General features: G+C 37.4%; 1 protein-coding gene across 3 annotated transcripts in view; it reads right to left on the reverse strand.

Annotated features, from left to right (window-relative positions):
- Positions 1 to 27,629, reverse strand: part of MCF2L2 (MCF.2 cell line derived transforming sequence-like 2) — a 236,259-nt gene that overhangs the window by 171,973 nt on the left and 36,657 nt on the right. For 2 of the 3 annotated variants that reach the window (XM_077879819.1, XM_077879820.1), the window contains exon 1: positions 20,794 to 20,919. Coding sequence is in view for 1 of the 3 variants with exons in the window: in XM_077879818.1 (XP_077735944.1) it covers positions 23,447 to 23,561 (115 nt within the window). In the remaining 2 variants the exon portion in view is untranslated. Of the gene's footprint in view, positions 1 to 20,793; positions 20,920 to 23,446; positions 23,562 to 27,629 lie in introns of those variants that run through there. The other variant, XM_077879818.1, reaches the window with a different exon arrangement.

Raw genomic sequence — 27,629 nt, forward strand, 5'->3', positions numbered from 1 at the left:
CCAAAAAATATTAGCAAATTGAATCCAACAATATATTTTAAAAAGTCATTCCCCACGATCAAGTGGGATTTATTCTGGGGTGCAAAGGGGTGCAAAGGTGGTTCAACAATCCCAAATCGATCAACATGATACATCACATCAATAAGAGAAAAGATTAAAGCCATATCACTTCAATAGATGCAGAAAAAGTGTTTGACAAAGTACAACATTCATTCATGATAAAAACTCTTAGCAATGTGGGTTTAGAAGGAACATATCTGAACATAATAAGGCCATATATGAAAAACCCACAGCTAACATCATACTCAATGGGGAAAAACTGACAGCTTTTCCTCTAAGATCAGCAGCAAGACAAAGATGTCCACTCTCACTACTTTTACACAACATTGTACTGGAAGTCCTAGCTACAATAATCAGACGAGAAAAAGAAATAAGAGGTATCCAAATTGGTAAGGAAGAAGTACAACTGTCACTATTTGCAGATGCCATGATACTATATATAGAAAACCCTAAAGTCACCACCAAAAAACTACTAGAACTGATAAATGAATTCAATTAAAATCACAGGATACAAAATCAATACACAAAACCTGTTGCATTTCTACATGCTAACAGTGAAGTAGCAGAAAGAAAAAGTAAGAAAACAATCACATTTACAACTGCACCAAAACAATAAAATACCTAAGAAAAAAACTTAACCAAGAAGGTGAAAGACCTATTCTCTGAAAACTATAAAACACTGATGAAAGAAAATGAAGAAGACACAAACAAATGGGAAGATATTCCATGCTCATGGATTGGAAGAACCAGTATTATTAAAATATCCATACTACCCAAAGCAATCCACACATTTAATGCAACCTCTATCAAAATACCAATAGCATTTTTCACAGAACTAGAACAAATAATCCTAAAATTTGTACAGTACCACAATAAACCCCGAATAGTCAGAGCAATCTTGAGAAAGAAGAACAAAGCCAGAGCTATCACAATCCCAGATTTCAAGATATAGTACAAGGCTTTAGTAATCAAAACACTACGGTACTGCCACAAAAATGGACACACAGATCAACAGAACAGACAGTCCAGAAATAAATCCATGATTATATAGTCAGTCAATCCATGATAAACGGGGCAAGAATATACAATGGAGGGAGAAGCCCCTCAACAAAGGGTGCTGGGAAAACTGGACAGCCACATGCAAAAGAATGAAGCTGGGCCACTTTCTTACACCATAACAAAAATAAATTCAAAATGGTTGAAAGACCTAAATGTGAGACCCAAACCCATAAAATTCCTAGAAGAAAACATAGGCAGTAATTTCTTTCACATCAGCCATAGAAATGTTTTTCTAGATATGTCTCCCGAGGCAAGGGAAACAAAAGCAAATTAAACTACTGGCACTACTCAAAGTAAAAAACTTTTGCACAGCAAAGGAAACTATCAACAAAACCAAAAGACTGTCCACTGAATGACTGAATGGGAGAAGATATTGGAAATGATAGTTCCAGTAAGGGGGTAATACCCAAAATATATAAAGAACTTATGCAACTCAACACACATACACACAAAAAAAGTCCCACAAATAATCCAATTAAAAAATAGGCAGAAGACATGAACAGACATTCCCCCAAACAGACATAAGAAAAGAGGCTCAACATTACCCATCATCAGGGAAATGCAAATCAAAACCACAATGAGATATCACCTCACACCTGTCACAATGACAAATATCAAAAACACAAGAAATGACAAGTGTTGGTGAGGATGTGGAGAAAAAGTAATACTTGTGCACTGTTAGTGGGAATGCAAACTGGTACAGCCACTGTGGAAAACTGTATGGGGTTCCTCAAAAAATTAAAAATAGAATTACCATGTGGCCTCATAATTCCACTACTGAGTATTTGCCCAAAGTATATGAAAACACTAATTTGAAGAGATACATGCACACCTATCTTTATTGCAGCATATTTACAATACACCAAATTATGAAGCAAACCCAAGTGTCCACTGACAGATTAATAGATAAAGAAGAGGTGAGAAATATATATATATAATGGAATATTACCCAGCCTTAAAAAAAACAATGGAATCTTGCCATTTGCAACAACATGGATAGACTGAGAGGGCATAAAGTTAAGTTAAATACCATGTGGTTTCACTCATACGTGGAATTGAAGAAAAACAAAGAAAGAAAAAAAAAAGAGACAAACCAAAAATTAAGACTCTTAAAATACAGGGCAGCCTGGGTGGCTCAGCGGTTTAGCGCCACCTTCAGCCAAGGGCCTGATCCTGGAGACCCAGGATCGGGTCCCACGTTGGGCTCCCTGCATGGAACCTGCTTCTCGTTCTACCTGTGTCTCTGTCTCTCTCTCTCTCTCTCTGTCTCTCATGAATAAATAAATAAAATCTTTTTTAAAAAGACTAAAAAAAAAAAAAGACTCTTAAAATACAGAGAATAAACTGATGGATGGCTGGAGGTGAGGTGAGTGGGGGGATGGGTGAAATAGGTGATGGGAATCAAAAGTACACTTACCATGATGAGCACTGAGTAAAGTATGAAATTGTTGAATTATTATATTGTACACCTGAAACTAATATAACACTGTATGCCAAATTTACTGGAATAAAAAAAATTTAAATAGATAAATATAAAATAAAATGAACTGGAAACTGGGACGCTCTTATTCTCTTGACGAGAATGGCAATTCCCTGCCCAAATCAAGCAGGAGAGTCAGGTGTGCTACTGCTCAGGAAAGCCAACAAACAGTGCATGAGAAACACGAAAGGCTCTTGGGTGAAAGAAAGAGGGAGAATCTATAGAACAGCAAATGGCAATGTACTCACCCTACCCCCTTTGTTGTATCCCAAATCAAAGTTTAAAAAAATATATATTTAGAGAAATACAAAAACTGACTAACTTCTTTGGTGACATTAGGGTATATAGTTCGTGATGTGATGTGATGTGATGTGATGGTGGTATTATATTTTAAAGAGTCTTAGAAATGTACAGTGAGGGGTGCCTGGGTGGCTTAATCAATTAGGCATCTGACTCTTGATTTCATTTCAGGTCATGATCTCAGAGTTGTGAGATTGAGCCCTGAGTCAGGCTCCAAGCTGGGCATGGAGCCTGCTTAAGATTCTCTCTCTCCCCTCACCCTCTGCTCCTCTCTAGTCCCTCTCTCTAAAAAAGAAAAAAAAATTTTTTCATTTAAAAAGAAACGCATATTGAAACAAATGAAGTGATATAATATCTGCTTCAAAATAATGATGGGAGGGAATACAAGTAGAGATACAAATGAAACACACACACACAAAAAAAACACAACAGATCATGCATCAATAATCATTGCAGCTTAATGACAGAAACTTAAATGTTTAGATTGAAACTTAAATTTTCCCTAATTTATATAAAAATTTTAAAGATTTATTTTAAAAATCCAAAAGATCTTGGGTTATTTGGGAATTTAAAAAAATACAGAATTACAGAATGCTGAAACTTTAAGAATCAGCTCTACTGATTCACAGAATAGATAATATTTAGAGGGCTTCCTCTTTATAGTAGAAAGAAACACAGTCAATGACTTCATTCAATTTCTTAACAAGGAAGGAATTCCTTTGCACATCCCTGCAAGATGCCCATCTAGCTCTATCAGATGCATCCACTGCCTCTAAGCCAACCAAAATCTCCATCAGGCTACTCAAAGAATGTGGTGACCTTTTTCTACATCCAAATATTCCTTCCTCTATAGTTCTCTTTTTAAAAAAGATTTTATTTATGTATTTATATTTATTTTTTAATTTTATTTATTTATTTATTATTTACTTGAGAGAGAGAGAGAGAGAGAGAGAGTATAGGTGTGCAAGCATGGGGAGAGCAGAAGGGGAGAGAAGGGGGAGAAAGAATCACAGGCAGACTCCACATTGAGTATAGAACCCAACACAGGGCTCAATCTCAAGACCCCAAAATCATGACCTGAGCCAAAACCAAGAGTCAGATGCCCAATGGACTGAGCCACCTGGGCACCCCCTTTTCTATATAGCTTTCATATTTCAATTCCACTCCTGCCACCCCCCTTTTTCTAATGGGAAAAGAAGCAGGTATGTTACTGACCAATAATAAAGTCTCTGTAAGCTTGACAATCCATCATGAATGAGTAAATATATGAACAAAGTATATATTGTTTGGTTTGTCTACTGTACATAATGACATAAGATAAAGTGCAATTCTTTAAAGTATTTGTATAAAATGCTCCTAGATAGTCTTATGCACTCCACTCCCTCCACAGAAACAACCACAACTTTCTAAAATATATATTAAATATTTGAAAATGAAAATCTAGGATAGTCTGCACAGGAAGCAAAGATAGGTAATGTCACTAGAAAAGAATGAGATCTTTTTGGGATTGCGGATATGAATGAATTCCTCTTCCTAATAATACTGAAGATAGGAAAAAATCTTAAGAGTTTCTTCATCTGACTCCAAGACTGTCTCAGTCTTGAAGGAGATGCAGTCAGAAGCAAGAAAGGCAGAGTAATTAATTAGTGTCATGTACAACAATATATCTCAAACTTGAATGTCCTCACCAGTCACCTCAGAATCTTAATATATCAATTCTGATTCAAGAAGTCTGGAGTGAGGGCAGGTTCACGTTTCTTTTCTTTTTTTTTTTTTTTTTTTTTTTAAGATTTTCTTATCCTAGGACCCTGGGATCAAGACCTGAGCTTAAGGCACACACTTAACCAACTGAGTCACCCAGGTGTCTGGTTCTGCATTTCTAACAAGCTTCTAGGTAATGTCCATTATATAGGCCAACCTCAGAGTTACTGGAAGTTGTGCAGCTGGTTGTTCTGCAGCCTTGAGAACACCTTCCTTTACAAATTATATTTGCCTGAGAGAGCCTAGATTATGAGTTTTGAAGATGGGGAGGAAACAGAGCAGAGCTTGAAGAAACTCAAGCCCTCACAAAAGACTCAGAAGAATATGCAAAGGAGGTCTTTCTAAAAGTGAACTAAGACACTCTGCCTTCAGGACAAAACTCTATTATGACAAATAAAGCTCCGCCTACTACCTAGCTAAGCACCCTAAAGAGAAATCTGTTTATAGGACCTCCATCCCCACTGTGGCCTTACTCTCCTGCCAATCAAATATAAGGACTTTGGTTAAACAGCCATACCCAATGCAAAGGAAACACAAGCCAGACAATTATATTAATAACATAAACTTCCATTCATAACTATGGAAAGGCAATCAAAGGCCTTCTGAAATGAATAAAACCAAAATATCAAGGAGAAAGATTGCGGCAAATAAACAGAACAGTCAATGTAGAAACAGAAATAATGAAAGAAAATACTTTTGTATTTTCTGATTAGTAATCTCAGATACTTGAAAGGATACTGTGTCCATACTATAAAGACAGACAGTTATGAAAAGAAAGCCCTCTTTCTACCCCGTGAGGATACAATTTGGTAGCCTGCAATCCAGAAGAGGATCCTCACCAGAACCTAACCATGCTGATATCCTGATCTCAGACCTCTAGCCTCCAGAAACAAATTTCTCTTGTTTATAACCCACTCAGTCCATAGTACTTTGTCATAGTATCCTAGACTAAGACAATGCCAGTATCTAAAAATTTATATAAGAGTTTACAAAAAAGGATATGGCTGATGACAAAATTAGTAATTTGAAGTTGAAAATTTATCAAAAATGATAAAGACGGGAACTTCTGGATCTCTTAGCAAAATCTGAATCTTTACACATTCTCTTTACACAGATTAATAAAAAGAATAAATACAGTCATGGAAATTTAATGTCCTGAGCATAACTAGAACAGAGAACACTAAAAATTTCAAGCTACTTATAAATAGATTTAAAAAACAAAAAACAAAACCAGACACCAATTTCCAGCAGAGCTATTTCTTGAGTACCTGCTACAAGTTTTTGCAGAGAGCTAAAATATATTATTTAATTTTATGTGTTAGCTGGACTGGATCACAGGATGTCCAAATATCTGGTTAAGCATTACTTCTAGGTGCACCTGTGAGAGTATTTCCAGAAAATATTAGCATTTGAATTGGTAAAGTAAAGCAACTGACTTCCCCAATGTAAGCAGACATCATCCAATCCATTGAAGACCTAAACATAACAAAAATGTAGAAGGGAGGATTTGCTCTCTCTCTCTGTCTGATTGTTGAGCTGGGATATTGATCTCCTGCACTTAGTGCTCCTGGTTCTCAGGGCTTTAGAGTTGGATTGGAATCTATAACATTGGCTTTCTGGCTTTCAGGCCTCTAAACTACATGATTGGTTTTCCTGGGCTTCCAGTTTACAGAGGGGAGATTGTGGGACTTCTTAGTCTCCATAATCACATGATTCAATATCTTATAATAAATTTATTTACATACATATCAGAGATCTCCAGATAAAAGAATCAATAAGGTATATATAGATATATAAAAGAGGAGATTTATTATAAAAATTGTATTATGCTGAGTGAAATAAGACAATCGGAGAAGGACAAACATTATATGGTCTCATTCATTTGGGGAATATAAATAATAGTGAAAGGGAATAGAAGGGAAGGGAGAAGAAACGGGTAGGAAATATCAGAAAGGGAGACAGAACATGAAGACTCCTAACTCTGGGAAATGAACTAGCAGTGGTGGAAGGGGAGAAGGGCGGGGGGTGGGGGTAAATGGGTGACGGGCACTGAGGGGGACACTTGACGGGATGAGCACTGGGTGTTATTCTGTATGTTGGCAAGCTGAACACCAATAAAAAATAAATTTATTATTAAAAAAAATTGGCTCATGCAGTTATAGAAGCCAAGAAGTGCCATGATCTGCCAAATGCAAACTGGAGAACCAGGAAAGCTGGAGATGTCACCCAATTCAAGTCCAAGGCTGGAGAATGAAGGGGCAAATAGTCTAAGCCTGATCTAAGTCCAAAAGTCCAAGAACCAGAAGCACCAATGTCCAAGGGCAAGAGAAGACGAATGTCTCAGCTCAAGCAGAGAGACACCACACCTTTCTTCTGCTTTTCTGTTTACTTTAGGCAGGCAATAGATAGGATGATGCCCATCCACATCGAGGAAGGCAATCTGCTTTACTTAGTTCATGAATCCAAATGTTACTCTCTTCCAGAAACACCTTCACAGACACATCCAGAAATAATGTTTTATCAGCTATCTGGGCATTCCTCAGCTCAGTCAAACTGACACATAAAATTAGCCATCATATATATAGCCTGTTGGTTCTTTGTCTGGAGAACCCTGATTAATACATAGGGAGTGTCCAGAGAAGAGGGCATTGATATGAAACAACTCCCAGGGTGAAAAAAGTACACCCTATGTGCAAAGGTACTGAAAAGAGAGTCCTGGTACATCAGGGTACTAACTAAAGAAGGATTCAAAGAGGTAATCTTGAAAAGGCAAATCTGGGGAAAAAAGGGAAATGAAAACAGAGGTGTACCTGTGTGGTAAAGGCAAAAAGAATCAAGAGGTAAAATTTATTATTCTACAAGACCAAACAAAAACAAAAACAAAAACAAAAACAAAAAAACAAGAACATAAACCCCCTTCCCTTAACCACCATCCCCCTAATTTTTTAAGGCCATTGATAAAAACAAATTATATTTGGCTATACTAACAAAAGATGGTTGAACTAGAAATCTTGTAAACCACTCCATACCTCCATACCACCAAAAATGTCCACTAAATGCAAAGTTGTAAGCAGTATTCATCTATAGAAAAGTTCTTTAAAGGAAGCGGGGGGACACCTGGGTGGCTCAGTGGTTGAGCCTCTGCCTTTGGCTCAGGGCGTGATTCCAGAGTCCTGGAATCAAGTCCCACATCAGGCTCTCTGCATGGAGCCTGCTTCTCCTCCCTCTGCCTATGTCTCTGCCTCTCTCTCTGTGTGTCTCTCATGAATAAATAAATAAAATCTTTAAATAAATAAATAAGGGGGGCAAATAAGAATAAAAACTTTTTTAGCTTCAAGAGAATGAGAAGAGGATGAGCACTGGGTGATGCGCTATATGTTGGCAAATTGAACTCCAATAAAAAAAAAAAGAGAGAGAGAGAATGAGAAGATAAGCCACAATTGTAAGAAAATACTTACAAAACACATATGATAAAGAACTGTTATCCAAAATATACAAAAAATTTTTAAAACTCAACATTAAGAAAATAAATCCCCCAATTAAAAACCAGGCAATAAAGAAAATAGACACCTCACAAAAAAAGATAAACATAGAAAATAAGCATATGAGGAGATATTTAACAACATATATAATTAAGGAATTGTAAATTAGGGGCATTGGGCAGCTCAGTCACTTAAGTATCTGCCTTGAGCTCAGATCATGATCCCGGGGATTGAGCCCCAAGTCAGGCTCCCCGTTCAGTGGGGAGTCTGTTTGTCCCTCTCCCTCTGGCCCCTCACCCTCACTCATGTCTCATGCTCTCTCTCTCTCTCTCAAATAAATAAAATCTTTTTAAAACGAATTGTAAATTAAAACAATGAACTACTACACACCTAGTAGAATGGCCAAAATTCTAAACACTGACAACACCAAATGCTGATAAGGATGTAGAGCAACAGGAACTCTCATTTATTGCCAGTAGATATTCAAAATGGTGCAGCCACTTTGAAAAACAGTTTGGCAGTTTCTTATAAAATTAAACATACTTGTACCATATGATCCAACAAGGATGTTCTTTGATATTACCTAAATGAGTTGAAAATTTATGTCCACATAAAAACTCACATCTGGGTATATACAGTAGCCTTACTTACAACTGCCAAAACTGGAAGCAAAAAGATATCCTTCAACCGGTGAATTAATAAATTGTGATATATATGGACAACAAAATATTACTCAGTATTTAAAAAAAAAAAGAGCAATCAAGTCATGAAAAGACATGGAAGAAACTTAAATGCATAATACTAAGTAAAAGAAGTCAATCTGAAAAAGCTACATATTGTATAATCCCAACAACATAACATTCTGGAAATAACCAAATTATGAGGCTAGTAAAATACAATGGTTGCCAGGAGTTGGAGGTAGCAGCATGGGAAGGAAGAGGGGCACAGAGGATTTTACTGCAGTGAGTATGGTACTACAATGGCAGATACATGTCATTACACATTTATCCAAACTCACAATATGTACAACTCTAAGAGTGAACCCTAATAATAAACTAATACATAGTTTAAATACAAATTATGGACTTTAATCAACAATGGCATGTCAGTATAGGTTCATTAATTGTGACAAATATATCATTCTGTGTGAGGTGTTAATAGGGAAGCTGGCTCATGTGGGAAGGGGAGGGCAGCAAGTATTTGGGAAATCTCTGAAAGTTCTGCTCAATTTTGATGTGAACTTAAAACTGCTGTAAAAAAATAAAATCTATTTAAAAAAACTTTTCAGGTGATGAAAATTTCTTGAAAAAATTAGCCACTAACCAAAAGAAGCAACAACAACAACAAAAACTATTACGTACCTCTCCAAACTGAATTACATGTCTAGAAACAAACATCGGTATGGAGGAGAACCTTAAATCAGAAACTCAAAAACCAAGAACAAGAATGGATTTTTTCTTTTACTATATCAGGAGAAGAAGAAATAAAATAAGAGCTGACTGAAGTTGAAAAAACAAAAAGAAAAGATAAAACCATTTAAGAAATATAGTCTAAACTGTAAGATACTCAAGGGATAACATATTTATATCTAAACAAAAGTTTAATAAGGGGCTGTGAATAATATAAAACAGACAGATGAAAATGAATATAGTAAAAAAAAAAAAGTGAAAAAGAAAGTGGTTGAAATGGAAGCCAGACAAAAAGGAATCGACATACTTATAACTGGAGTCTCTAAAGACTAAAAATAAAACAAAGGAACACAGATAATATTCACATATTCACAAGCATAACCCAAAATGTTCCAAAAATAAAACAAGACCTGACTCTGCATAAACCTAAAAGTATCTAGCAAGACCCAGGAAAACTGATTTGAAACAATCAACTCTGGGATCCATCCTCGTAAAATGGTTAGGCTTTAAGGATAAAATAAAAATTCTTAGCACCTCCAGGAAAAAGATCAAATAATTTACCAGGCCAACAGAAACAGACAGGCATTATACTTCTCAAAAATGGTAGACAAATCATGGAAAGAATAGAACAGTATTCTAGAATAACTTATGAACAAAAAGTATGAACCAAAAATTTTATATCCTGACAAGCTGGCTTTCAAATGGTAAGGCAATAGAAAAAGTTATAAACATACAAAAACTCATTCTGTACCTCTGAGCCCCCTTTTTGAAGAATCTAGGAAAGAATGACTTCCATTGAATCAAGATAATTTGGGGAAGTTTTAGCAAAGGATTAATTTAACATACTCAAGGGCAGGCTTAATGTTAAACATAGTGGGAGAATAATATATAGAAATAAGGCAAGTCAAAAGATGGAAAGAGAGGTGCCTGGGTGGCTCAATCAGTTGAGTATCTGCCTTCAGCTCAGGTCATGATCGTGCAGTTCTGGGATAGAGCCCACATCTGGCTCCCTGTGAGGAGCCTGCTTCTCCCTCTGCCTATGTCTCTGCCTCTCTCTGTGTCTATTATGAATAAGTGGATAAAATCTTTAAAATAAAAAAAAAAAACAGAGACTAAGAGCACTAAAAAAGACATAAATATGAGGACAGAAATCACAACTCTTCCTAAATACCAAATAAAGAAAAAGCAAAGAAAACCTATCACTAGAGAAATACAATAAATATATCATAATACATTTAGTACTTACAAAATAATGACAAAATTAAGACCAAGTATATCAATCATATCAATATACATAAATGGTCTTAATTCACCTAATCTAAGAAAAAGATTTTCAATTTGATTCACAAAGTAAGACCTATATACTGTATCTAAGAAACAGATCTAGAACAAAGTCAGAAAGGCCAAAAATAAAGGAATTGGCAAAAGTATACTAGGCTGGGGTACCTGGGTGGCTCAGTTGAGTTAAGCATTTGACTCTTGGTTTCAGCCCAAGTCATGATCTTAGAGTTGTGAGAGCAAGCCCCACATGGGGCTGTACACTCAGCGAAGAGTCTGCTTGAGATTCTCTCTCCCTCTCCCTCTAACCCTCCTGCTTGTGTCCTCTCTCTCTCTTTCTCCCTTTCTCTCTCTCAAATAAATAAATAAATCTTTTTAAAAATGTATAGTAGGCAAATGGAAACAAAAGCAAGGGGTTTCAGTCTTGATATCAACATAGAATTCAAGCCATAAACCATTAAATATAATCAGAAACACCTTTTAATGCTGAAAGTCACAATTCACAATGGAGACATAATAGGTATAAATATCTATGCTCCTAATATCCTACTAACCAGCTTTTTAAAGCAGAATCTACAGGAGGTAGAAAACAGAAATACATTTTACATAGGAGATTTTATTTTTTATTTTTATTTTTTTTTTAATTTTTATTTATTTATGATAGTCACACAGAGAAAGAGAGGCAGAGACATAGGCAGATGGAGAAGCAGGCTCCATGCACCAGGAGCCCAACGTGGGACTCGATCCCGGGTCTCCAGGATCGCGCCCTGGGCCAAAGGCAGGCGCCAAACCGCTGCGCCACCCAGGGATCCCCATAGGAGATTTTAATACACCAGTTTCAACATGAGACAGAATAAATAGACATGTCAATAAAGTTACAGAAGATCTAACCAATATTATCAATAAGGAATATGTGGATATGTATTAAATTTTACATCCTGATAAGAGAGGATTCATCTTCTCAAGCACACATGAAACATCCACAAAAATTCGTCATGATATAGGACCAAAAACAAAAACAAAAACAAAAACAAAACCTGAAAACCTTCTATTAAACAACTCTTCAGTAGGGGGAAATACGAAATACAATTACATAATTTCTAAAATATAATGATAATAAAAATACTACATATCAGAATCTATGCAATACATTTCATGATCAGAGAAAACTCATAACCTTAAATGTTTATATCAATAAAATGAAAGAATGAAAATAAATTTACTTTTCAATTCAAAAATGAGAAAAAAATAAAGAAAAACCAAAAGAAAGCACAAGGAAGAATGTATTAAAAATAAAGGCAGAATAAAAAAAAAAAAGATAAAGATACAATGAATAAGGTAGAGAAAAGGAATGCAATAGATCTAATTAATAAATTTTTTAATTAACAAAATAAATAAGCCACTTAGCTAACTTAATCAAGGAGGGGGAAAAAGAACAAAGCATAGGTATACAAACTAAGAAATAGCAAAAGGAAAATAATCACTGAAACACAGGAAACTTTAAATTTCCAAGAAACTACTTTGTATACCTCTACACAAATAAACACAGAAACCAAGGCATGAACAATTTCCTAGGAAAATATAATTTACCAAAATTGATCTCATTAGATATATACATTTTAAATAGACCAATTTCCATTGAGGAAATAGAGAAAGCTATCAAGGCTCAGATTCACCAAGAAATTTCAGAGAGGAATTCAAATCATCAGGAAACATAAAGTCCCAATGTCACAAAAACAAAAAAAAAAAAAAGAGAGAGAGAGAGAGAGCTTAAAAATTGAAAGAAAACATCAAAATACTATTTATGAAACAAGAATGGCATTGATACCTAAATCTAATAAAGATAGTAAGGAAATAAAATTACTGGTTAACAGATATAATGGTAGGGAGATCTCATTCACAGTAGCAATAAATGATAAAATACTTAGGAATAAACTTAACAATAAGTGTACAAAACTATGTCAGGGAAATTTTAAACACTCCTGAAAGACACAAAAGTAGATTTTAACAAATGGAAAGAGTTTTCATCTTCCTGATGATATGATTTTATGTCACTTTTCCCTAAGTTAATTTATAAATTTAACAAAGTCCCAATGAAAAGACCAACAAGCCTTTTCTTTTTTTTTTAATGGAGCTAGATACACATAAAGAAAACAAGAAAGAACACTTAGAAAAACAAGAAAAAAATAGATAAAGCTTACGGGGCCAGCAGGAGAAAAGAAATTAATCCTATCAGATATTAAACTTGTTCTATAAGTAAAATAGTGTGTTATTCAGTTATGCAGAGACAAACCAATTAACTCTCAAATCATTGAGAAGAAGATGAACTCTTAAAATTGGTGGTATCAGAGTAACAGGAGAGCCATTTGGAAAAAGATAAACCTCTACCGATACCTCATACTACACACAAAAATAAATACCCAGTGCATCAGAACTACCTGTAAACAATGAAATCACATTGAATTATAAGAAAGCCTGGGTGAACTCCCCCTGTAATGTAGGTATAGGCAAGTTTTCTGACAATGATTCAAAATCTAGATGCAATAAAAGAAACATTGATACACTTAATGATATAAAAATTCTGCATGGCAAAAAACATCCCAAGCTAAGTGCAAGGACAATAAAAAGGTGAGAGAAAATATATGCAGCATACATCACAGATATATAGATATATATACACACACACATGCATATTATATATACACATATACATATACACACACACATACACATATATATATATTTAAAATGAGGAGCACTTGGCTGGCTCAGTCAGTGAAGCATGTGACTCTTGATCTAGGGGTTGTGGGTTCCAACCCCACTTTGGACATAGAGATTGCTTAAAAAACTGAAATGATAAAAGTTGGAAAATATGAGAGAAAAGTTAAAGACACAGAGAGATTCAGAAGATACAATATCCCTCTAATTTGAGTTCTAGAAGCAGCAGAATACAGACTTGGAGGGAAAAAAATTTTTTAATAAATAAATTAAAAAAAAAAAATTCTAAGCCTGACAGACTTGAACCTCCCATTCAAAGGCCCAGTAGAATGAAAGAAAAAGTTTGAGGGCAGCCCAGGTGGCTCAGCGGTTTAGCGCCGCCTTCAGCCCAGGGTGTGATCCTGGAGACCTGGGATCAAGTCCCACGTCAGGCTCCCTGCATGGAGCCTGCTTCTCCCTCTGCCTGTGTCTCTGCCTCCCTCTCTCTCTCTCTCTGTGTGTCTCTCATGAATAAATAAATAGAAACTTAAAAAAAAAAAAAGTTTGAAATCAAACTTGCAAAACATAAAGAAAAAAACCCCTATGGAAAGAAACAGCTCACCTATGAAGGAATGAGACTCAGATGTGAGAAAGTACAGCCTTGTTATCAACAACACTGGCTGCTAGAAATCAATGCATCATGGGGTGCCTGGGTGGCTCAGTCAATTGGATGACTGATTCTTGGTTTCTGCTCAGGTCATGATCTCAGGGTTCTGGAATAGAGTCCCATGTTCTGGCTCAACACTCAGCACCAAATCTGCTTGAGATTCTCTGCCTTTCCTTCTACCTCTCCCCCTGCTCACACTCTTTCTAACACAAATAAATATATCACTTTTTAAAAAGTAACAAGGTTGCTTTCTGCTTTAAAAAAAGGGGGGGGGGTGCCTGGGTGGCTCAGTGGTTGAGCACCTGCCTTTGGCTCAGGTCCTGATCCCGGGGTCCTGGGGTGGAGTCCCACACAGGGCAACCTACAGGGAGCCTGCTTCTCCCTCTGCCTATGTCTCTGCCTCTCTCTATGTGTCTCTCATGAATAAATAAATTTTTTTTTAGAAAACCAATGCATCATTGTTATTTTACATAAAAAATTCCATACTGAGACAAACTGCCAATCAGTGTGAGGACAAAATGCAGCCATTTTCTGACATTCAAAATCTTGTAAGATTCACTTACCATACACTTTTTCTGAAAAAGAAACAACTTGAGAGTTTTCCAGTGAAAAACTCACTATGTAGTACACTTGAAACTAATATAACATTGTGTGTCAACTATACTTCAGTAAAAAAAATAATAATAATAATTAAGGAAAAAGAAGGAACAACCTTCCCAGAAATAAAATAAAAAGCAATCTCAGGTTGACATGTGGAAGCAGGTTCAGACAGCAGCCATCCTGAATTATTAGGGTAGGTCAGATGGCCTCAAAAACAGTCTCCCAAGAAAAAAAAAAATATGTATTACATAAATTCTGTGATAAAAAACCTGCAAGATATTAATAATACAGTATAGATATATGCTACTCTATAAATAAAAAAAGAAAGGCAATTAAAAAATGTCAAGGGAAAAGGTATATAAATAAAATTCATTGCCTGAGTCTGAAATGAATTAAATGGTGGCATAATTTGAGCCACTGATGGATTTTTACAAAAGAGAACCCATTTTACCTTAACACATGCAGCACTCCTTTAAGTGAAACACGTTTAATGACATAGGACTACATTTCTCACTCTGGAGTCTGACTATATTACATATATAAATGCATTTTACTGATTTCTGTGATTTAGAATCAACCTATAGTCAAAGAAAAAAAACCCACGTATAGTAAAAGTGTAAAATATATGTCTTACCAGCTGAAAGAAAGTGAAGTGAAAGATGTGAAAGTGAAAGTATGTGAAAGAATTTGAAGGACGAGAGAGAGCAAAGAAAGATGGAAATGTATAGTAGAAAATCAACAGATATTATCTAAGGTTGCTGGATCACCAGACAGAAGCTAACTGTGTTCTTTAAATTTATCATAGTAACTATGATAGAGAAAGCTAAGATCTAAGATTCTTAATTCTATGATCTAAGAATAGCAATGCAAGTAACAAAAATTAGGGGGTGAAATGGAGCAAAGACAGAGAAGCATGCAAAGAAGTATGCAAAGTCATTTTTCATAACAAAAAATCACAAGATATTGTCTAAAGATGATAAATAAAAAAATTAAAACATAAATATGTAAATTAGCACCATGGAGATCACTACCATAACATTATCTGAAAACTTTTGTTGTGGCGGAAATAGCACTGTGCCAGGAGCCAGGAAATTTAAGTCCTAAGCTTTATTTTTCACCAGCTATGTATATTTATTCAAGTTTTCTTTCTTCTACCTGGGCTTAATATCCATCTTTGTGAATGCAGATAGTTCTCAAAGTGTGGTCCTCAGACCACAGCAGCAGCAGCATCTCCTGGAAACTTACTAGGAATGAATATTATTTGGCTTTGCCGAAACCTATTGAATCAGAAACTCTGGAGCAAGACCAGCAATCTGTGCCTTAACAAGTCCCCCAGATGACTCTGATGTGTGCTAATATCTGAGAATAACCAGTTTAGACCAGGGACCAACAAACTGCAGTCTATGTGCCAAGTTCATGCCACACCCATTTTGTGGAGTTTTATTGCAACACAGCCACACTCGTTTGGTTTATATATTATCTCTATTTGCTTTTGAGCAACAAAAGCAGAGTTCAGTAATTGAGGTGGAGATCATACGGCCTACAAAGCCTAAAATATTTACTCTCTGGTTCTTTCCAGAAAAAGTTTGATAACCATTAACCTACAATATTCTGACTGATAATACTGATTAGACATCACTACTAAATTTAATTCACTGTTTATCATCCCAGTGAAGTTGTAAAGATTATTCAGTCAGAAAGGTATTTCGGCTATTAATGTCTAGAGTCCTTTAAAAGATATTATGGACTGACTGAATCCTCCTCCCCCATCATTCTCAGGATCCCTTAAAATAGTAAGTAATATATAGTAAAGAGCCATGTAAAAAAAAAAAAAAAGGGGAGCCATGTAATTCCACCACATAATGACTGGTGGAAGGCATGATGAGTTGATTTTTAAAAAGCAATGTGCAGGGGGCCCCTGGGTGGCTCAGTGGTTGAACGTCTGCCTTTGGATCAGTTCATGATCCCAGGGTTCCAGGATTGAGTCCCGCATCCAGCTCCCCATGGGGATCCTGCTTCTCCCTCTGCCTATGTCTCTGCCTCTCTCTGTGTCTCTCATGAATAAATAAATAAAATCTTTAAAAGATATATATATTTTATATATATATATTATATATATATATATATTTGATGATACCACTAAGACCAAATTCCAGATATTTACAACCATTAGCACCCATAAATTCAAGCTGTGCTTTGAATGTCTAAAGAAACCGAAATTGATGGGACACCCGGGTGGCTCAGCGGTTTAGCGCCGCCTTCAGCCCAGGGCATGATCCTGGAGTCCTGGGATCGAGTCCCGTGTCGGGCTCCCTCATGGAGCCTGCTTCTCACTCTGCCTGTGTCTCTGCCTCTCTGTGTATGTGTGTGTCTCTCATGAATAAATAAATAAAAATCTTTAAAAAAAAAAAAGAAATCTAAATTGAACATAATCAGAAAAGGCAAAGTGAGCTCCTATCTGAACTGGACAGGTGACACAAAGCAGGATAGTAAGGATATTCTAAAGCAAATGAACAAAGAAAAGCCATTATACACACACTAGGTCATCCTACTGGTGAGAAATGCCATCAGACTCAGCTCTTACACAGAGGACGGGATCTAGCATATTAAATTTTTTTCTTCTCCCCAGAATAGTTCATTCAAATTCTCTTGGCATTTAAGACTTTCTTACCAGTGTCACCATTTATTCATAACAAATCCCTGGGGTTCTCTCTAGTTTTGACCCTTAGCTAGGTGTCTAAGATCTGGCCTCTCAAAGCATCCCTCCTGAGGGCTGAAACAAATCCACCCACCTTGGGCAATGCTGCAGGCCAACAAAACTTCCCACCCTAGACTTCTATCCTTAGAGGTCAAACGAATGTTCCATCTCCCTGACTCTGGGAAGTAATTCCACAGATTCTTGCCACTCAATCAAAGCAGCACTTTTTCAATTAATGCCATTCAAAGCCACTTAAAAACAGGGGCTTTTCTACTGCCTTCATAACAGTAAGAGGCTCAGATTGAATTCACTTCTGTTGTAGGGCTGGTTTCTAAAGCTGACAAACTGTTACAATCTCACTCAGTTTTTTAATACAAAGGAGCAACTCTCATTATAATTCACAAGGTGAATGGTAACAGTGTCCTTCTCCCCCTCCTTTCCTAAAGATAACATTCTATCAGACAGCATATCATTAATGACGATATGACTCGTTTCAAAGACTATTAATCAGGCTTTATGAGAGGAAAATGGACATAGAGAATTCATCAAACATAAACAGACCTCTCAACAGATTCATTATAGACCCTTTAGAAACAGTAAATAATCATATAATCCCCACTGTTACACAATATAACTTATACTGTCTAATAAAAGTACTTTCTCCAACCCCTTTCAAATAATGAACTCAGAACTGTGAATAAAACAAAGAAATTGAATAGAGTAATTCAGTAATAAAAATATATTCTTAGTTATACAAATATTGATTTTGAGAAAAACAACTGTGATCTAAAAATAGCTGACCATCTTAGTTGTTCAGAATGTTTTACCAAGGCCTTTGCCAACCACTTGGCTACAATCTGTAGCCACAGGAGATATGTTTTAAGTGACAATATCTTACATAATACCTCTGAGAAACTGACCCCTAGAATTATCCTGCTCTTGTTTATTAGATTCTGAAAACCCTTAGTAGTATAGACACATAGCAGACGGTACCTGATAGGCTAAAGTGGGTCCTCAGCTATTACTGGAAACAGGGTGATGTGGCAATGATACAGTCATATATATTTCAATAGCATCAGATCCATGTGGGAAGATTTCTAATTCAATAGTTATGCACTACATGTAACTCACAAAGAAATTACAGAGTCAGGGAAACTCAGGAAATAGAATTTTTGCTTATATTGCATTTAAGGAAAAGAAATACAGAACTGTGAAAACAAAAGTAAAATTTTGGGTAGTGTCCTCTCTGTCTTTCAACTTCCCCACACGACCTGCTACCACATCTCATCCAAAAGCTAAGCCTGATTCCACATTTTCTTCCTCACACCTCAAATACCTCTTCCCTTTCCTCACTGTGTCTCCCTGTCAGCACCTAGCACAGTGAGTCCCACCCTTGGCTGCACCCTGGAATCACCTGTGGAGCTTTCAGCACTACAGAAGCCCAGTTCCACCCCGAAAAAAAAATTCTGATTTAATTAGTCTGAGTTCTAGTCTGGACATCAGGATTTTTTTAACTCCCCAAATGATCCTACAGCACCTGAGTGGCTCACTCAGGTGTTTAACTCTTGGTTTCAGCTCAGGTCATACATGATTTCATGGGTCATGGGATTGAGCCCTGCATAGGTCTCCACGCTTAGTGCAGAGTCTGCTTGAGATTCTCTCTCCCTCTGCCCCTCCCCTCACCTGTGCATGCACTTGCATGCAGGCCTTCTCTCACTCTCTCTTTCTCACTCGCTCAAATAAATAAGGGACACCTGGATGGCTCAGTTGGTTAAGAGTCTGACTTATGTTCAGGTCATGATCTCAGGATCCTGGGATGGAGTCCCCACATTGAACTCCCTGCTCAATAAAGAATCTGTTTGCCTCCCTCCCTCTAGCCCTCCCCCCACCCCCCATGCTCACACTCTCTCTCTCTCTCTCTCTCTCTCTCTCTCCCTCTCTCTCTCTCAAATAAATAAATAAAATCTTTTAAATTTTTAAAAAAATTTTTTAAATAAATAAATAAATCCTTAAAAAAAAACAAAAAACTCCCCTAATGTGCAGCTAAGATGGGAACCACTGTCCTAGCATATTTTTGGTAAGGAAGAGCCAGGCAAAAAAGCAAAATAAAACAAGATGAGGGCAGCCCGCGTGGCTCAGTGGTTTAGCGCCACCTTCAGCCCAGGGCCTGATCCTAGAGACCCAGGATCAAGTCCCGTATTAGGCTCCCTGTATGGAGCCTGCTTCTCCTACTTCTCCTTCTGCCTGTGTCTCTGCCTCTCTCTCTCTCTGTGTGTGTGTCTCATGAATAAATAAATAAAATCTTTAAAAAATATATAATTAAAAAAAAAAAACAAGATGAGACTAACAAAATCAAAATGAGGGCTCAATTCCACATGCCCAAACAAGCAGTAAGATCTGTGATATGAACCCTAACACCAAGCACCATCAGCAGTTTCTCACTCTGCCCTACCTAAACCCTTACCAACTCCAATGCCTGTCCTTCCTGTCCATTCCTTTCTACCCAGTCCTGCTATCAAGCAAGCTCACTCCCCTTCACTTTGTATCTGCCCCAGGGTAGAAGCCCCTTATCAGTCTCCCTGCCTCCTTTTCCTGGCTCTGTCTGACCCACCCTGCACACCACCAGGAGATTAATCAGGTTGTCATTCTCCTCAAAATGTCCAACAGCCTCTTCCCACTATGTCTAAACTCCTTAACTTGGTGGAAAAGGCCTTGCCTTGTCTGTTTCCAGATGTCTTTCCAGCTCTCATTTCTCACTACTATCTGAAAAGGAGCCTTGCTCTGTTCTGATCAACGTGCATGGTCTATAATTCCCCAAACATACTCCATTTAAAACTTCAGATTTCAGGGGACATTGGAAATAGAAGCCAAGTGTTTTGTCCCAGATAGCACAGCTAGTGAGCAGTACAATGTGGATTTCACTCCAGACTTGGGCGGTGTCCAAACTCCTAAACACCACCCTATTCTCTCTCTCTGGAATGTCACCTTACATATCTACCTGTGGAATTCTTACCTATCTTTCAAAGCTATTTATTCCTAAAGCTTTCCTTGTTTTTCCTGTCTGAAGTGATTCTTCTCTCTTTTGATCATCTATAGCACTTTGTTTTGCACATGTCACAAAATACCATGACAACAGAGTCCTATGACTCTGTCCTACGAGTCCTATGAGCTTCCTGAGGTTCAAGATACTGTATCCTGGCCTCATTGGTCCTTTATAGCACCTAACAGCACCAACCACCCTGTTGGCACTTAGCAAAGATCTGGTGAAGAATGAGCAGCTGCAGGAAGCTTTCTGCACTCACCCAACCCAGCCACAGTGAGAGGTCCTTATTAATTTCAAGCACAGAGATATCCTTTCCCTGCCCTGGGTATCCTGCCATCCTCCTCTTCAAGTGCATCAATTCTTCCTTGTTCTGTGTCATGAGCCCTACTGCCTGTAAAATATTTTGTAACCTGGGAAAGGCTCTGTTGCCTGGTAACCACTATAAGATACATATTGTGATACATAGGAATCATAAAAGAAACAAGGGTGGTTTCATTCTTTGGAGTCTGAAGTGGAACAATTCTCTTTTTGGGCCTTCTTACCCATTGTCTCTGTTTTATGTTGAAAGAAACAGGGGTGGGGCAGCAAGTGGGGTATGAGCAAATGCCAGGAAGAGGAAAGGTGAATAACTGGTCAGACAACTATTCTTTCTCAAGAGACTAACAGCATTCTAGGAAAGGGAAAAACTCCTTATTTATAAGAAATGATGTAAGGAACATTAGAGAAGGAAAAAGACACCAGGCCAAAGCATTCGTCCCTTATTTTGTCGTATCTTGTCTTCTCCATCTGGGAGATAGGGGTCCTGCCCCTCAGTGCTTCTCTCTACACTGGTTCAGATGGCACTCAGGGTATGCTCCTCAGTGTGACTCAGACAACACTGCAAGCACAAGATGAAAACCACCCATTGGGATCCCTGGGTGGCGCAGCGGTTTGGCGCCTGCCTTTGGCCCAGGGCGCGATCCCGGAGACCCGGGATCGAATCCCACGTCGGGCTCCCGGTGCATAGAGCCTGCTTCTCCCTCTGCCTGTGTCTCTGCCTCTCTCTCTCTCTGTGACTATCATAAATAAATAAAAATTAAAAAAAAAAAAAAAAAACCACCCATTTTGTTTAGCATATGACTGCATCCAAGGAGTCAGTAAAATTAGACAGTGAATTTAAAACAAAGAAGAGAATGAGGGGCCACTTCTACCTGTTGCCCACCTCCCTGTGTACCCCTTCTTTTGCTGCTCACCATGGGAGGAAAAGTTGCTAAACTGATGGGTTTCTTAGAATGCAATTGAGCCAAAGAGGGAAACCAAGTCTAATTCCCTATAAGCCAAGGAGGTAAAGGCAGCAGTTGAAGAAATACTTTTTGATTGAAATGAATTATATCGGTACTGGAAATTCCATCAACAATACTTCTTGAGAACCTATTATGTGCTGAGTACTGTGCTAGGGCTAGAGATACAAGGTGGAAAAAAAGAAAATAAAACAAAAGCATTGGCCGCTACTTGAGCTGCTCAGCCTAACAAGAAATGCAGAAATAATTTCCATATACTATGGGGTTATATAATAGGTAAGCTCAGGAGTCTACAGAAATGAAGAGTCTGTGAGAAGCAGAACTGAAATCAGGGAAGGAGTCCTTAAAGAAATGAGATCAGATTAAGGGCTGATGAATGTGTAGAAGTTAGCCAAGTCAAGAAGGGTGGAAAAAGTGCTCAGTAGAGAGAACCACATGAGCACAGCCCAGAGTCATACAGCATCCTTCCTTTAAGCCAATAAAACCTCAAATCCTCACATGTCTGAGTAATATACACCATATTCAGAGATCAAAGGAAGGAAGGAAAGGAACTGGTGAAATAAAATTTAAGCACTAAACTCTGAAGAAGTACATTAAAAAAAATCCCTTGCTTTCTCTGAAGAAACAAGAATGATAACAAGCAAAAACAAAAAAACAAAAAAATTCTTTTAGAGCGGGTTTGGTTAAAGCAAACAATGCAACTGCCTCATCTCCCACAGGTGAGATGAAACACCGGGTAGCTTTCAATCACAAAGATGGTGTTGACCTCAAAATCCCATGAGGCACACGGAAGATAAGCTAAACAGCACACACATGGCCTAACCTCACTGCAGTTAGGTGAGAGATGATCTCATAAGCACTATAACCCCATGGAGGACAGGGTTTCCCGGGCTGGAGAGTGGTCACCACACTAAGACATAGGTCTGGACCCCACTTCCAGCTCAATCTTTGTCTGTGAAATGGCTGTCACCAATATGAACTCTATCTCACACACACACACACACACACACACACACACTCCCTGGAGGCCTGGGTATTTACTGACTCAACCGAATAAAGGTATGAGGCCTGGGTTAGCGACTGTGGACACAGCAGATCCAAAAACATCATAGTCAGGGTCTCAGCTATCAGCACAGTTTTTACTCCTGGCCTTTGCTTCCTCACTCTCTGCCTTAATTTCTCCATCTGCATAGGACAGGTATAAAATCTGCCCCCAAATTCCTTATTTGGATAAGATAAACTAAATTAACTCCTAAAATGGCTTGACCTCCTTGAGCAAATGGCTATGTGTCCCAGATGACAGGCTCCAGGAAGCCAGAATCACCTTAATCCAGAGCAATGAATCTGAAGGGACAGGTTGGCATTGGCTCTTCAATCAATGTTTCATTCACTCAACAATGTTTACTAAGTGCCTCCTATGTGCACACCAGAGTCAAAACACTCATTCACCATTATTTTCTAGACTCTTCCTCCAACCCTTGTCTGTGATGGACAGTTATGAGAAATTGACCAAGCTACCTACTGGTGTCAGCTGTGCTCAGGGAAGATTACATCTCAACTCAGCCCTGCCACATGGAAATTCAGAATAAATCCAGTGACTAGGAAGGCAGCAAACCGCTGTGTTCAGCTCACCTGGGGATGCTAGTCAGGTAGGTCATGACATTCAGAAAGTCTTCCTCTGGGATGTGTTTGAACCCCACAAACTCTGGGAAAGTGATGATGGGTGCACCATCTTTCCCTCGACCTCCTGCAACAAAAATGAGTGGTCAAGGTATTAACAAAATGTTCTCCTGTTGCATCCTGCAGGTAAAGGAGATACATATTGTCCTCCCCCTTATCTGTCTGTATTATTTCAGACTAGAATGTGAGAAGTTTGACACCAAACTATTTTGAACAAGTCTCTTCTCCTTCATGCTTGCTCAAGTGATGTCGTGAGAATTCAATTCCTACATCCTTTGAAGATAGTTATTGTATAAAAGGTTAGTATTCATTTAACTATTTTAGCATTTGGTAGAAGAGTAAATAATACCAACACAAATATGTAATATTATTCTTCATTTTTGTAGTCAGTAAATATCAAAGGTAAAAGAGCATGACGGTTAAGAGAGTTCATTCTAAAATCAGACAGCCTAGTTCAAATCCTGCTTTCCCACTTGATTTCTATGTGATTTGATACAAGATACTTAATCTCAATAGAAGTTTCCACATATATATATATATATATATATATATATATAATAGGAATAATACTTGTACTTACCTCAAAAGGTATTGTGAGGATTAAGTGAGAACGTATATGAAAAGTACCTTAGTAGAGTGCTTATTACATATTAAGTGCTCAATAGAGACTATTATTATGGTTATAATTATTACAAGGAAATAATCTTCTGCCCTTCAATAACTTACCAACAGGGATATAAGACAACACTATGAAAATAGAAATGTAAAATTAATATTTAAATATTTAATCCATCACAGCAAAGGCCACTAGATAAAACTAAAAAGATTCTATTTCCTCATCTCCTTGCAGCTAGATGCAGCTATATGACTGAGTTCTAACCCTATGGTTCCTAAACTGTGTTCCAGGTACCCAGGGAACCACGGTGAACTCACAAAAGCACCATAAATATTTTCTAAATTTTTGAGGAAAATAGCAATAATTGGAATCTTATAGGACACCATGCATGCTACTAGCTTGAGGTAGTTCACAATTAAATTGCACTATACTATACTCTTTTGCATCTTTGTGAAGTTGGTTTTTGGTGGCTACTGAGATAAAAAGCAAGTGTAGTATGAAAACTAATGTAGAACAGGAAATGAGGGTGGTGACATCCAGTCTCATTCCAAGGTTGAGATTATTATAGTTACCTAAGAATGAAATTAAACATTACTTTTTCTTTCATCTATGTATTGTTGTTGTTGTTGCTGTTGTTTTTCAAACGGCTAAGTTGTTAGGATGTTCAGACTTACCAAATTGTTTTAACTGTTAGGAATTGCTTTTGGCCAAGAATAGTTATGGAAATATTAAGATAGACTGAGACTTCTGAGACTGAAAAACTAAGGCATCAAAGACTGAGAAAGTTGGGAAACGTATGCCCTAGCCAATAGTGTAAGAGCTGAATTGCTGGGAGCACCTTCCAGGTTTATGCCCATGGAAGAAAACTACTTTAAGAAAAATAAAGGCAGGGATCTCTGGGTGGCTCAGCGGTTTAGCGCCGCCTTCAGCTCAGGGCGTGATCCTGGAGACCCAGGATCGAGTCCCATGTCGGGCTCCTCGCGTGGAGCCTGCTTCTCTCTCTGCCTTTGTCTCTGCTTCTCTTTCTGTGTGTCTCTCATGAATAAGTAAATAAAATCTTAAAAAAGAAAAGAAAGAAAAATAAAGGCTCCCAAGTGAAGCCAGCTACAAATGACTGTATGTATTTCACATCCATGAAAGAGGTAGGGCAGGGTGTGGTTTAATGAGAATTGTGTGATTAATGAGGGTGTGGGATCAATGAAGAAACTACAGAAAAGGTAGACACAGAGAAGCTGTCAACCCTATCCTAAGGAGAGAGAGGCCTGGCCCACCATCTCAAGAACCTAGGCCATGTCACCAGTCTCTCTGACGACACCACCATTTAAGATCATCCAATCTACTCTGCTGCTCTGAGTCCACACCTGATAAGCATCTTCTGCTTATACTCTGACTGTCCATGTAAATCATTTCCAGAGCCAAGATGTGCTATCAAGCAAACGTAAGTACTTGTATCCTGCAGAGTAAGAGAGCCTGGGGGTTTTCTACACCAGTCTCCTCTAGGTATTGTTAATGCATGGTTAGGCTCCCAGAGACCAATCACTATGGAATGACACTGTGTGATACTTGTCTGGATGACTAGTCATTCTTCTCCAAGAAGTGTCTCTTTATTAATTCTACATGTTTATTTTAAATTGTAAAGCAAAGTTTAAAGCAAATTAGATGCTTGGCATCATCAGAGGCTGCCTCATGATGCTGATTGAAAACAACTTTAATCAGGATACTATCAGCTTTCACCTCATATACTTCCTCTTTGCAGTTTTACAGTCATAGGAAGGCTTAGATAAACACAAAGTTAAGGGAATTTACATTTCTAGTCAGGCTAAATTTAGATGCATTATAACTGTACTAATTGCATAACCAATATTCACCAAGAAAATGGCGAAACCATTTCAAGGACTCAAAACACCCTAGAATATTCATTAAGATATGATTATACTATTTAATGATTCTGACTTTTATTGTCAATTATAAATTAAAGCTCTTCATTACTAAGTAGATAAATATAGGTGGAGTGTTCTTATGTCTTGGTTAATACCAATACTGAACACCAGAGAGACCCAAGGTTAACTGGGGAAACGACCTGCTGTTGAACATTAAACGTAAGGGACAGAAGCTCCAAGGAAACAAAGCAAAGCCTCCATAACCGCATTGACAACCCACAGCAAGGCATTCGGTGCCACCTTGTGAGAAAACATGGAAATGCAGAAGGATGACAGTGTACCAGAGAAGTCCTATTCAAGGAAAATCAAGAAAACCAAACTACTTGGAAGTTAAATGGTGACTTAATAAAATAAATTTCAGTACTCCTGGTATCACTTTTTACCTGTTCGTTAAATGGAAGAGGACTAGATTTACTGCAGAAAACAGCAGTAAGTTCTTAGGATACATAAGACTATTCCCATGAGGTTCTGGGTGTTGGCTGGCACAAACTTCTGTCCTATGAAAAGAATTTATAATGCTAGAAAATCCTACAAGAAGATTGTGAAGACCAACAATGAAAGAGAGTGAAGCAGGTAACTGCTATTTGCCTTCCAAAATCCATTTTCCTTTTCTCTCCCCAACCCCTTCACCCCCCCCCACCCCCCCCAAAAAAATGGAATTTAGCTGGGAAAATGGCAATACCACTTCCTGGGAGGCACTTTAGAAATCTCAGGGATTTCTAAATAATCTATCCTACATCCAAATAATACCAAATAATCTACCCTACATAATAAAGAATTTTCCCACATCCTGTGTAATTTCTGAATATCTTAATAGAAACTCAACGGAAATGAAAAATCCATTTGTAGTGATTAGATCCTATAAATTCTGCTTTATATATAAGAATAAAGGGGTTTTAAATATGTTTCCATTTTATTGAGATATAATTGACTTATAACATGGTGTTAGTTTAAGGTATATATGTAATGATACAATATATGCATATATTGTAAAATAATCACCACAGTAAGTTTAGTTAACATCCATCACCTCACAAATCACCTTACAAAGTCTTCAGATCTAATCTCTTAGCAATTTTCAAACACACAATATGGTACTATTAATGATAGTTACCATGCCATACATTACATCCCCAAAACTTATTTATCTTGTAACTAGAAGTTTGTACTTTCAATATATATTGAAATATATATTATTTTGCTATTCTTACTTTCCTTTTATTTCTCCTTTACTATTCTCCTTTTCGGTTTTTTTTTTTTTCAATATATGCGTAAGTAGCAGTTACCTATTCACCCTCTGTGAGCACACAAATAAACTACATTTGCTAGCTTCCCATGCTATTAAGTGTATCCATATAACTGATGCAGGTTCAAGTCAATGGTATGTAGTGTGTATTGCTGAGCTGAGGCTTTTAAAAAGAAGTATGCTCTCTTTTCCTGTTTGCTTTCTGGATACAGGTAATAAGACAGCCACAAAGTGGATAATAGTAATATGAGCCATAAAGTGAAAGGAATCTTCATGTGTGAGGGAGATGGAGAAAAGTCATCTGCTAATGAACGTACATGCTGGGCTGCTCCA

The sequence above is a fragment of the Canis aureus genome, chromosome 31, assembly GCF_053574225.1.
Source record: "Canis aureus isolate CA01 chromosome 31, VMU_Caureus_v.1.0, whole genome shotgun sequence".
NCBI classification, from domain to species: Eukaryota; Metazoa; Chordata; class Mammalia; order Carnivora; family Canidae; genus Canis; species Canis aureus.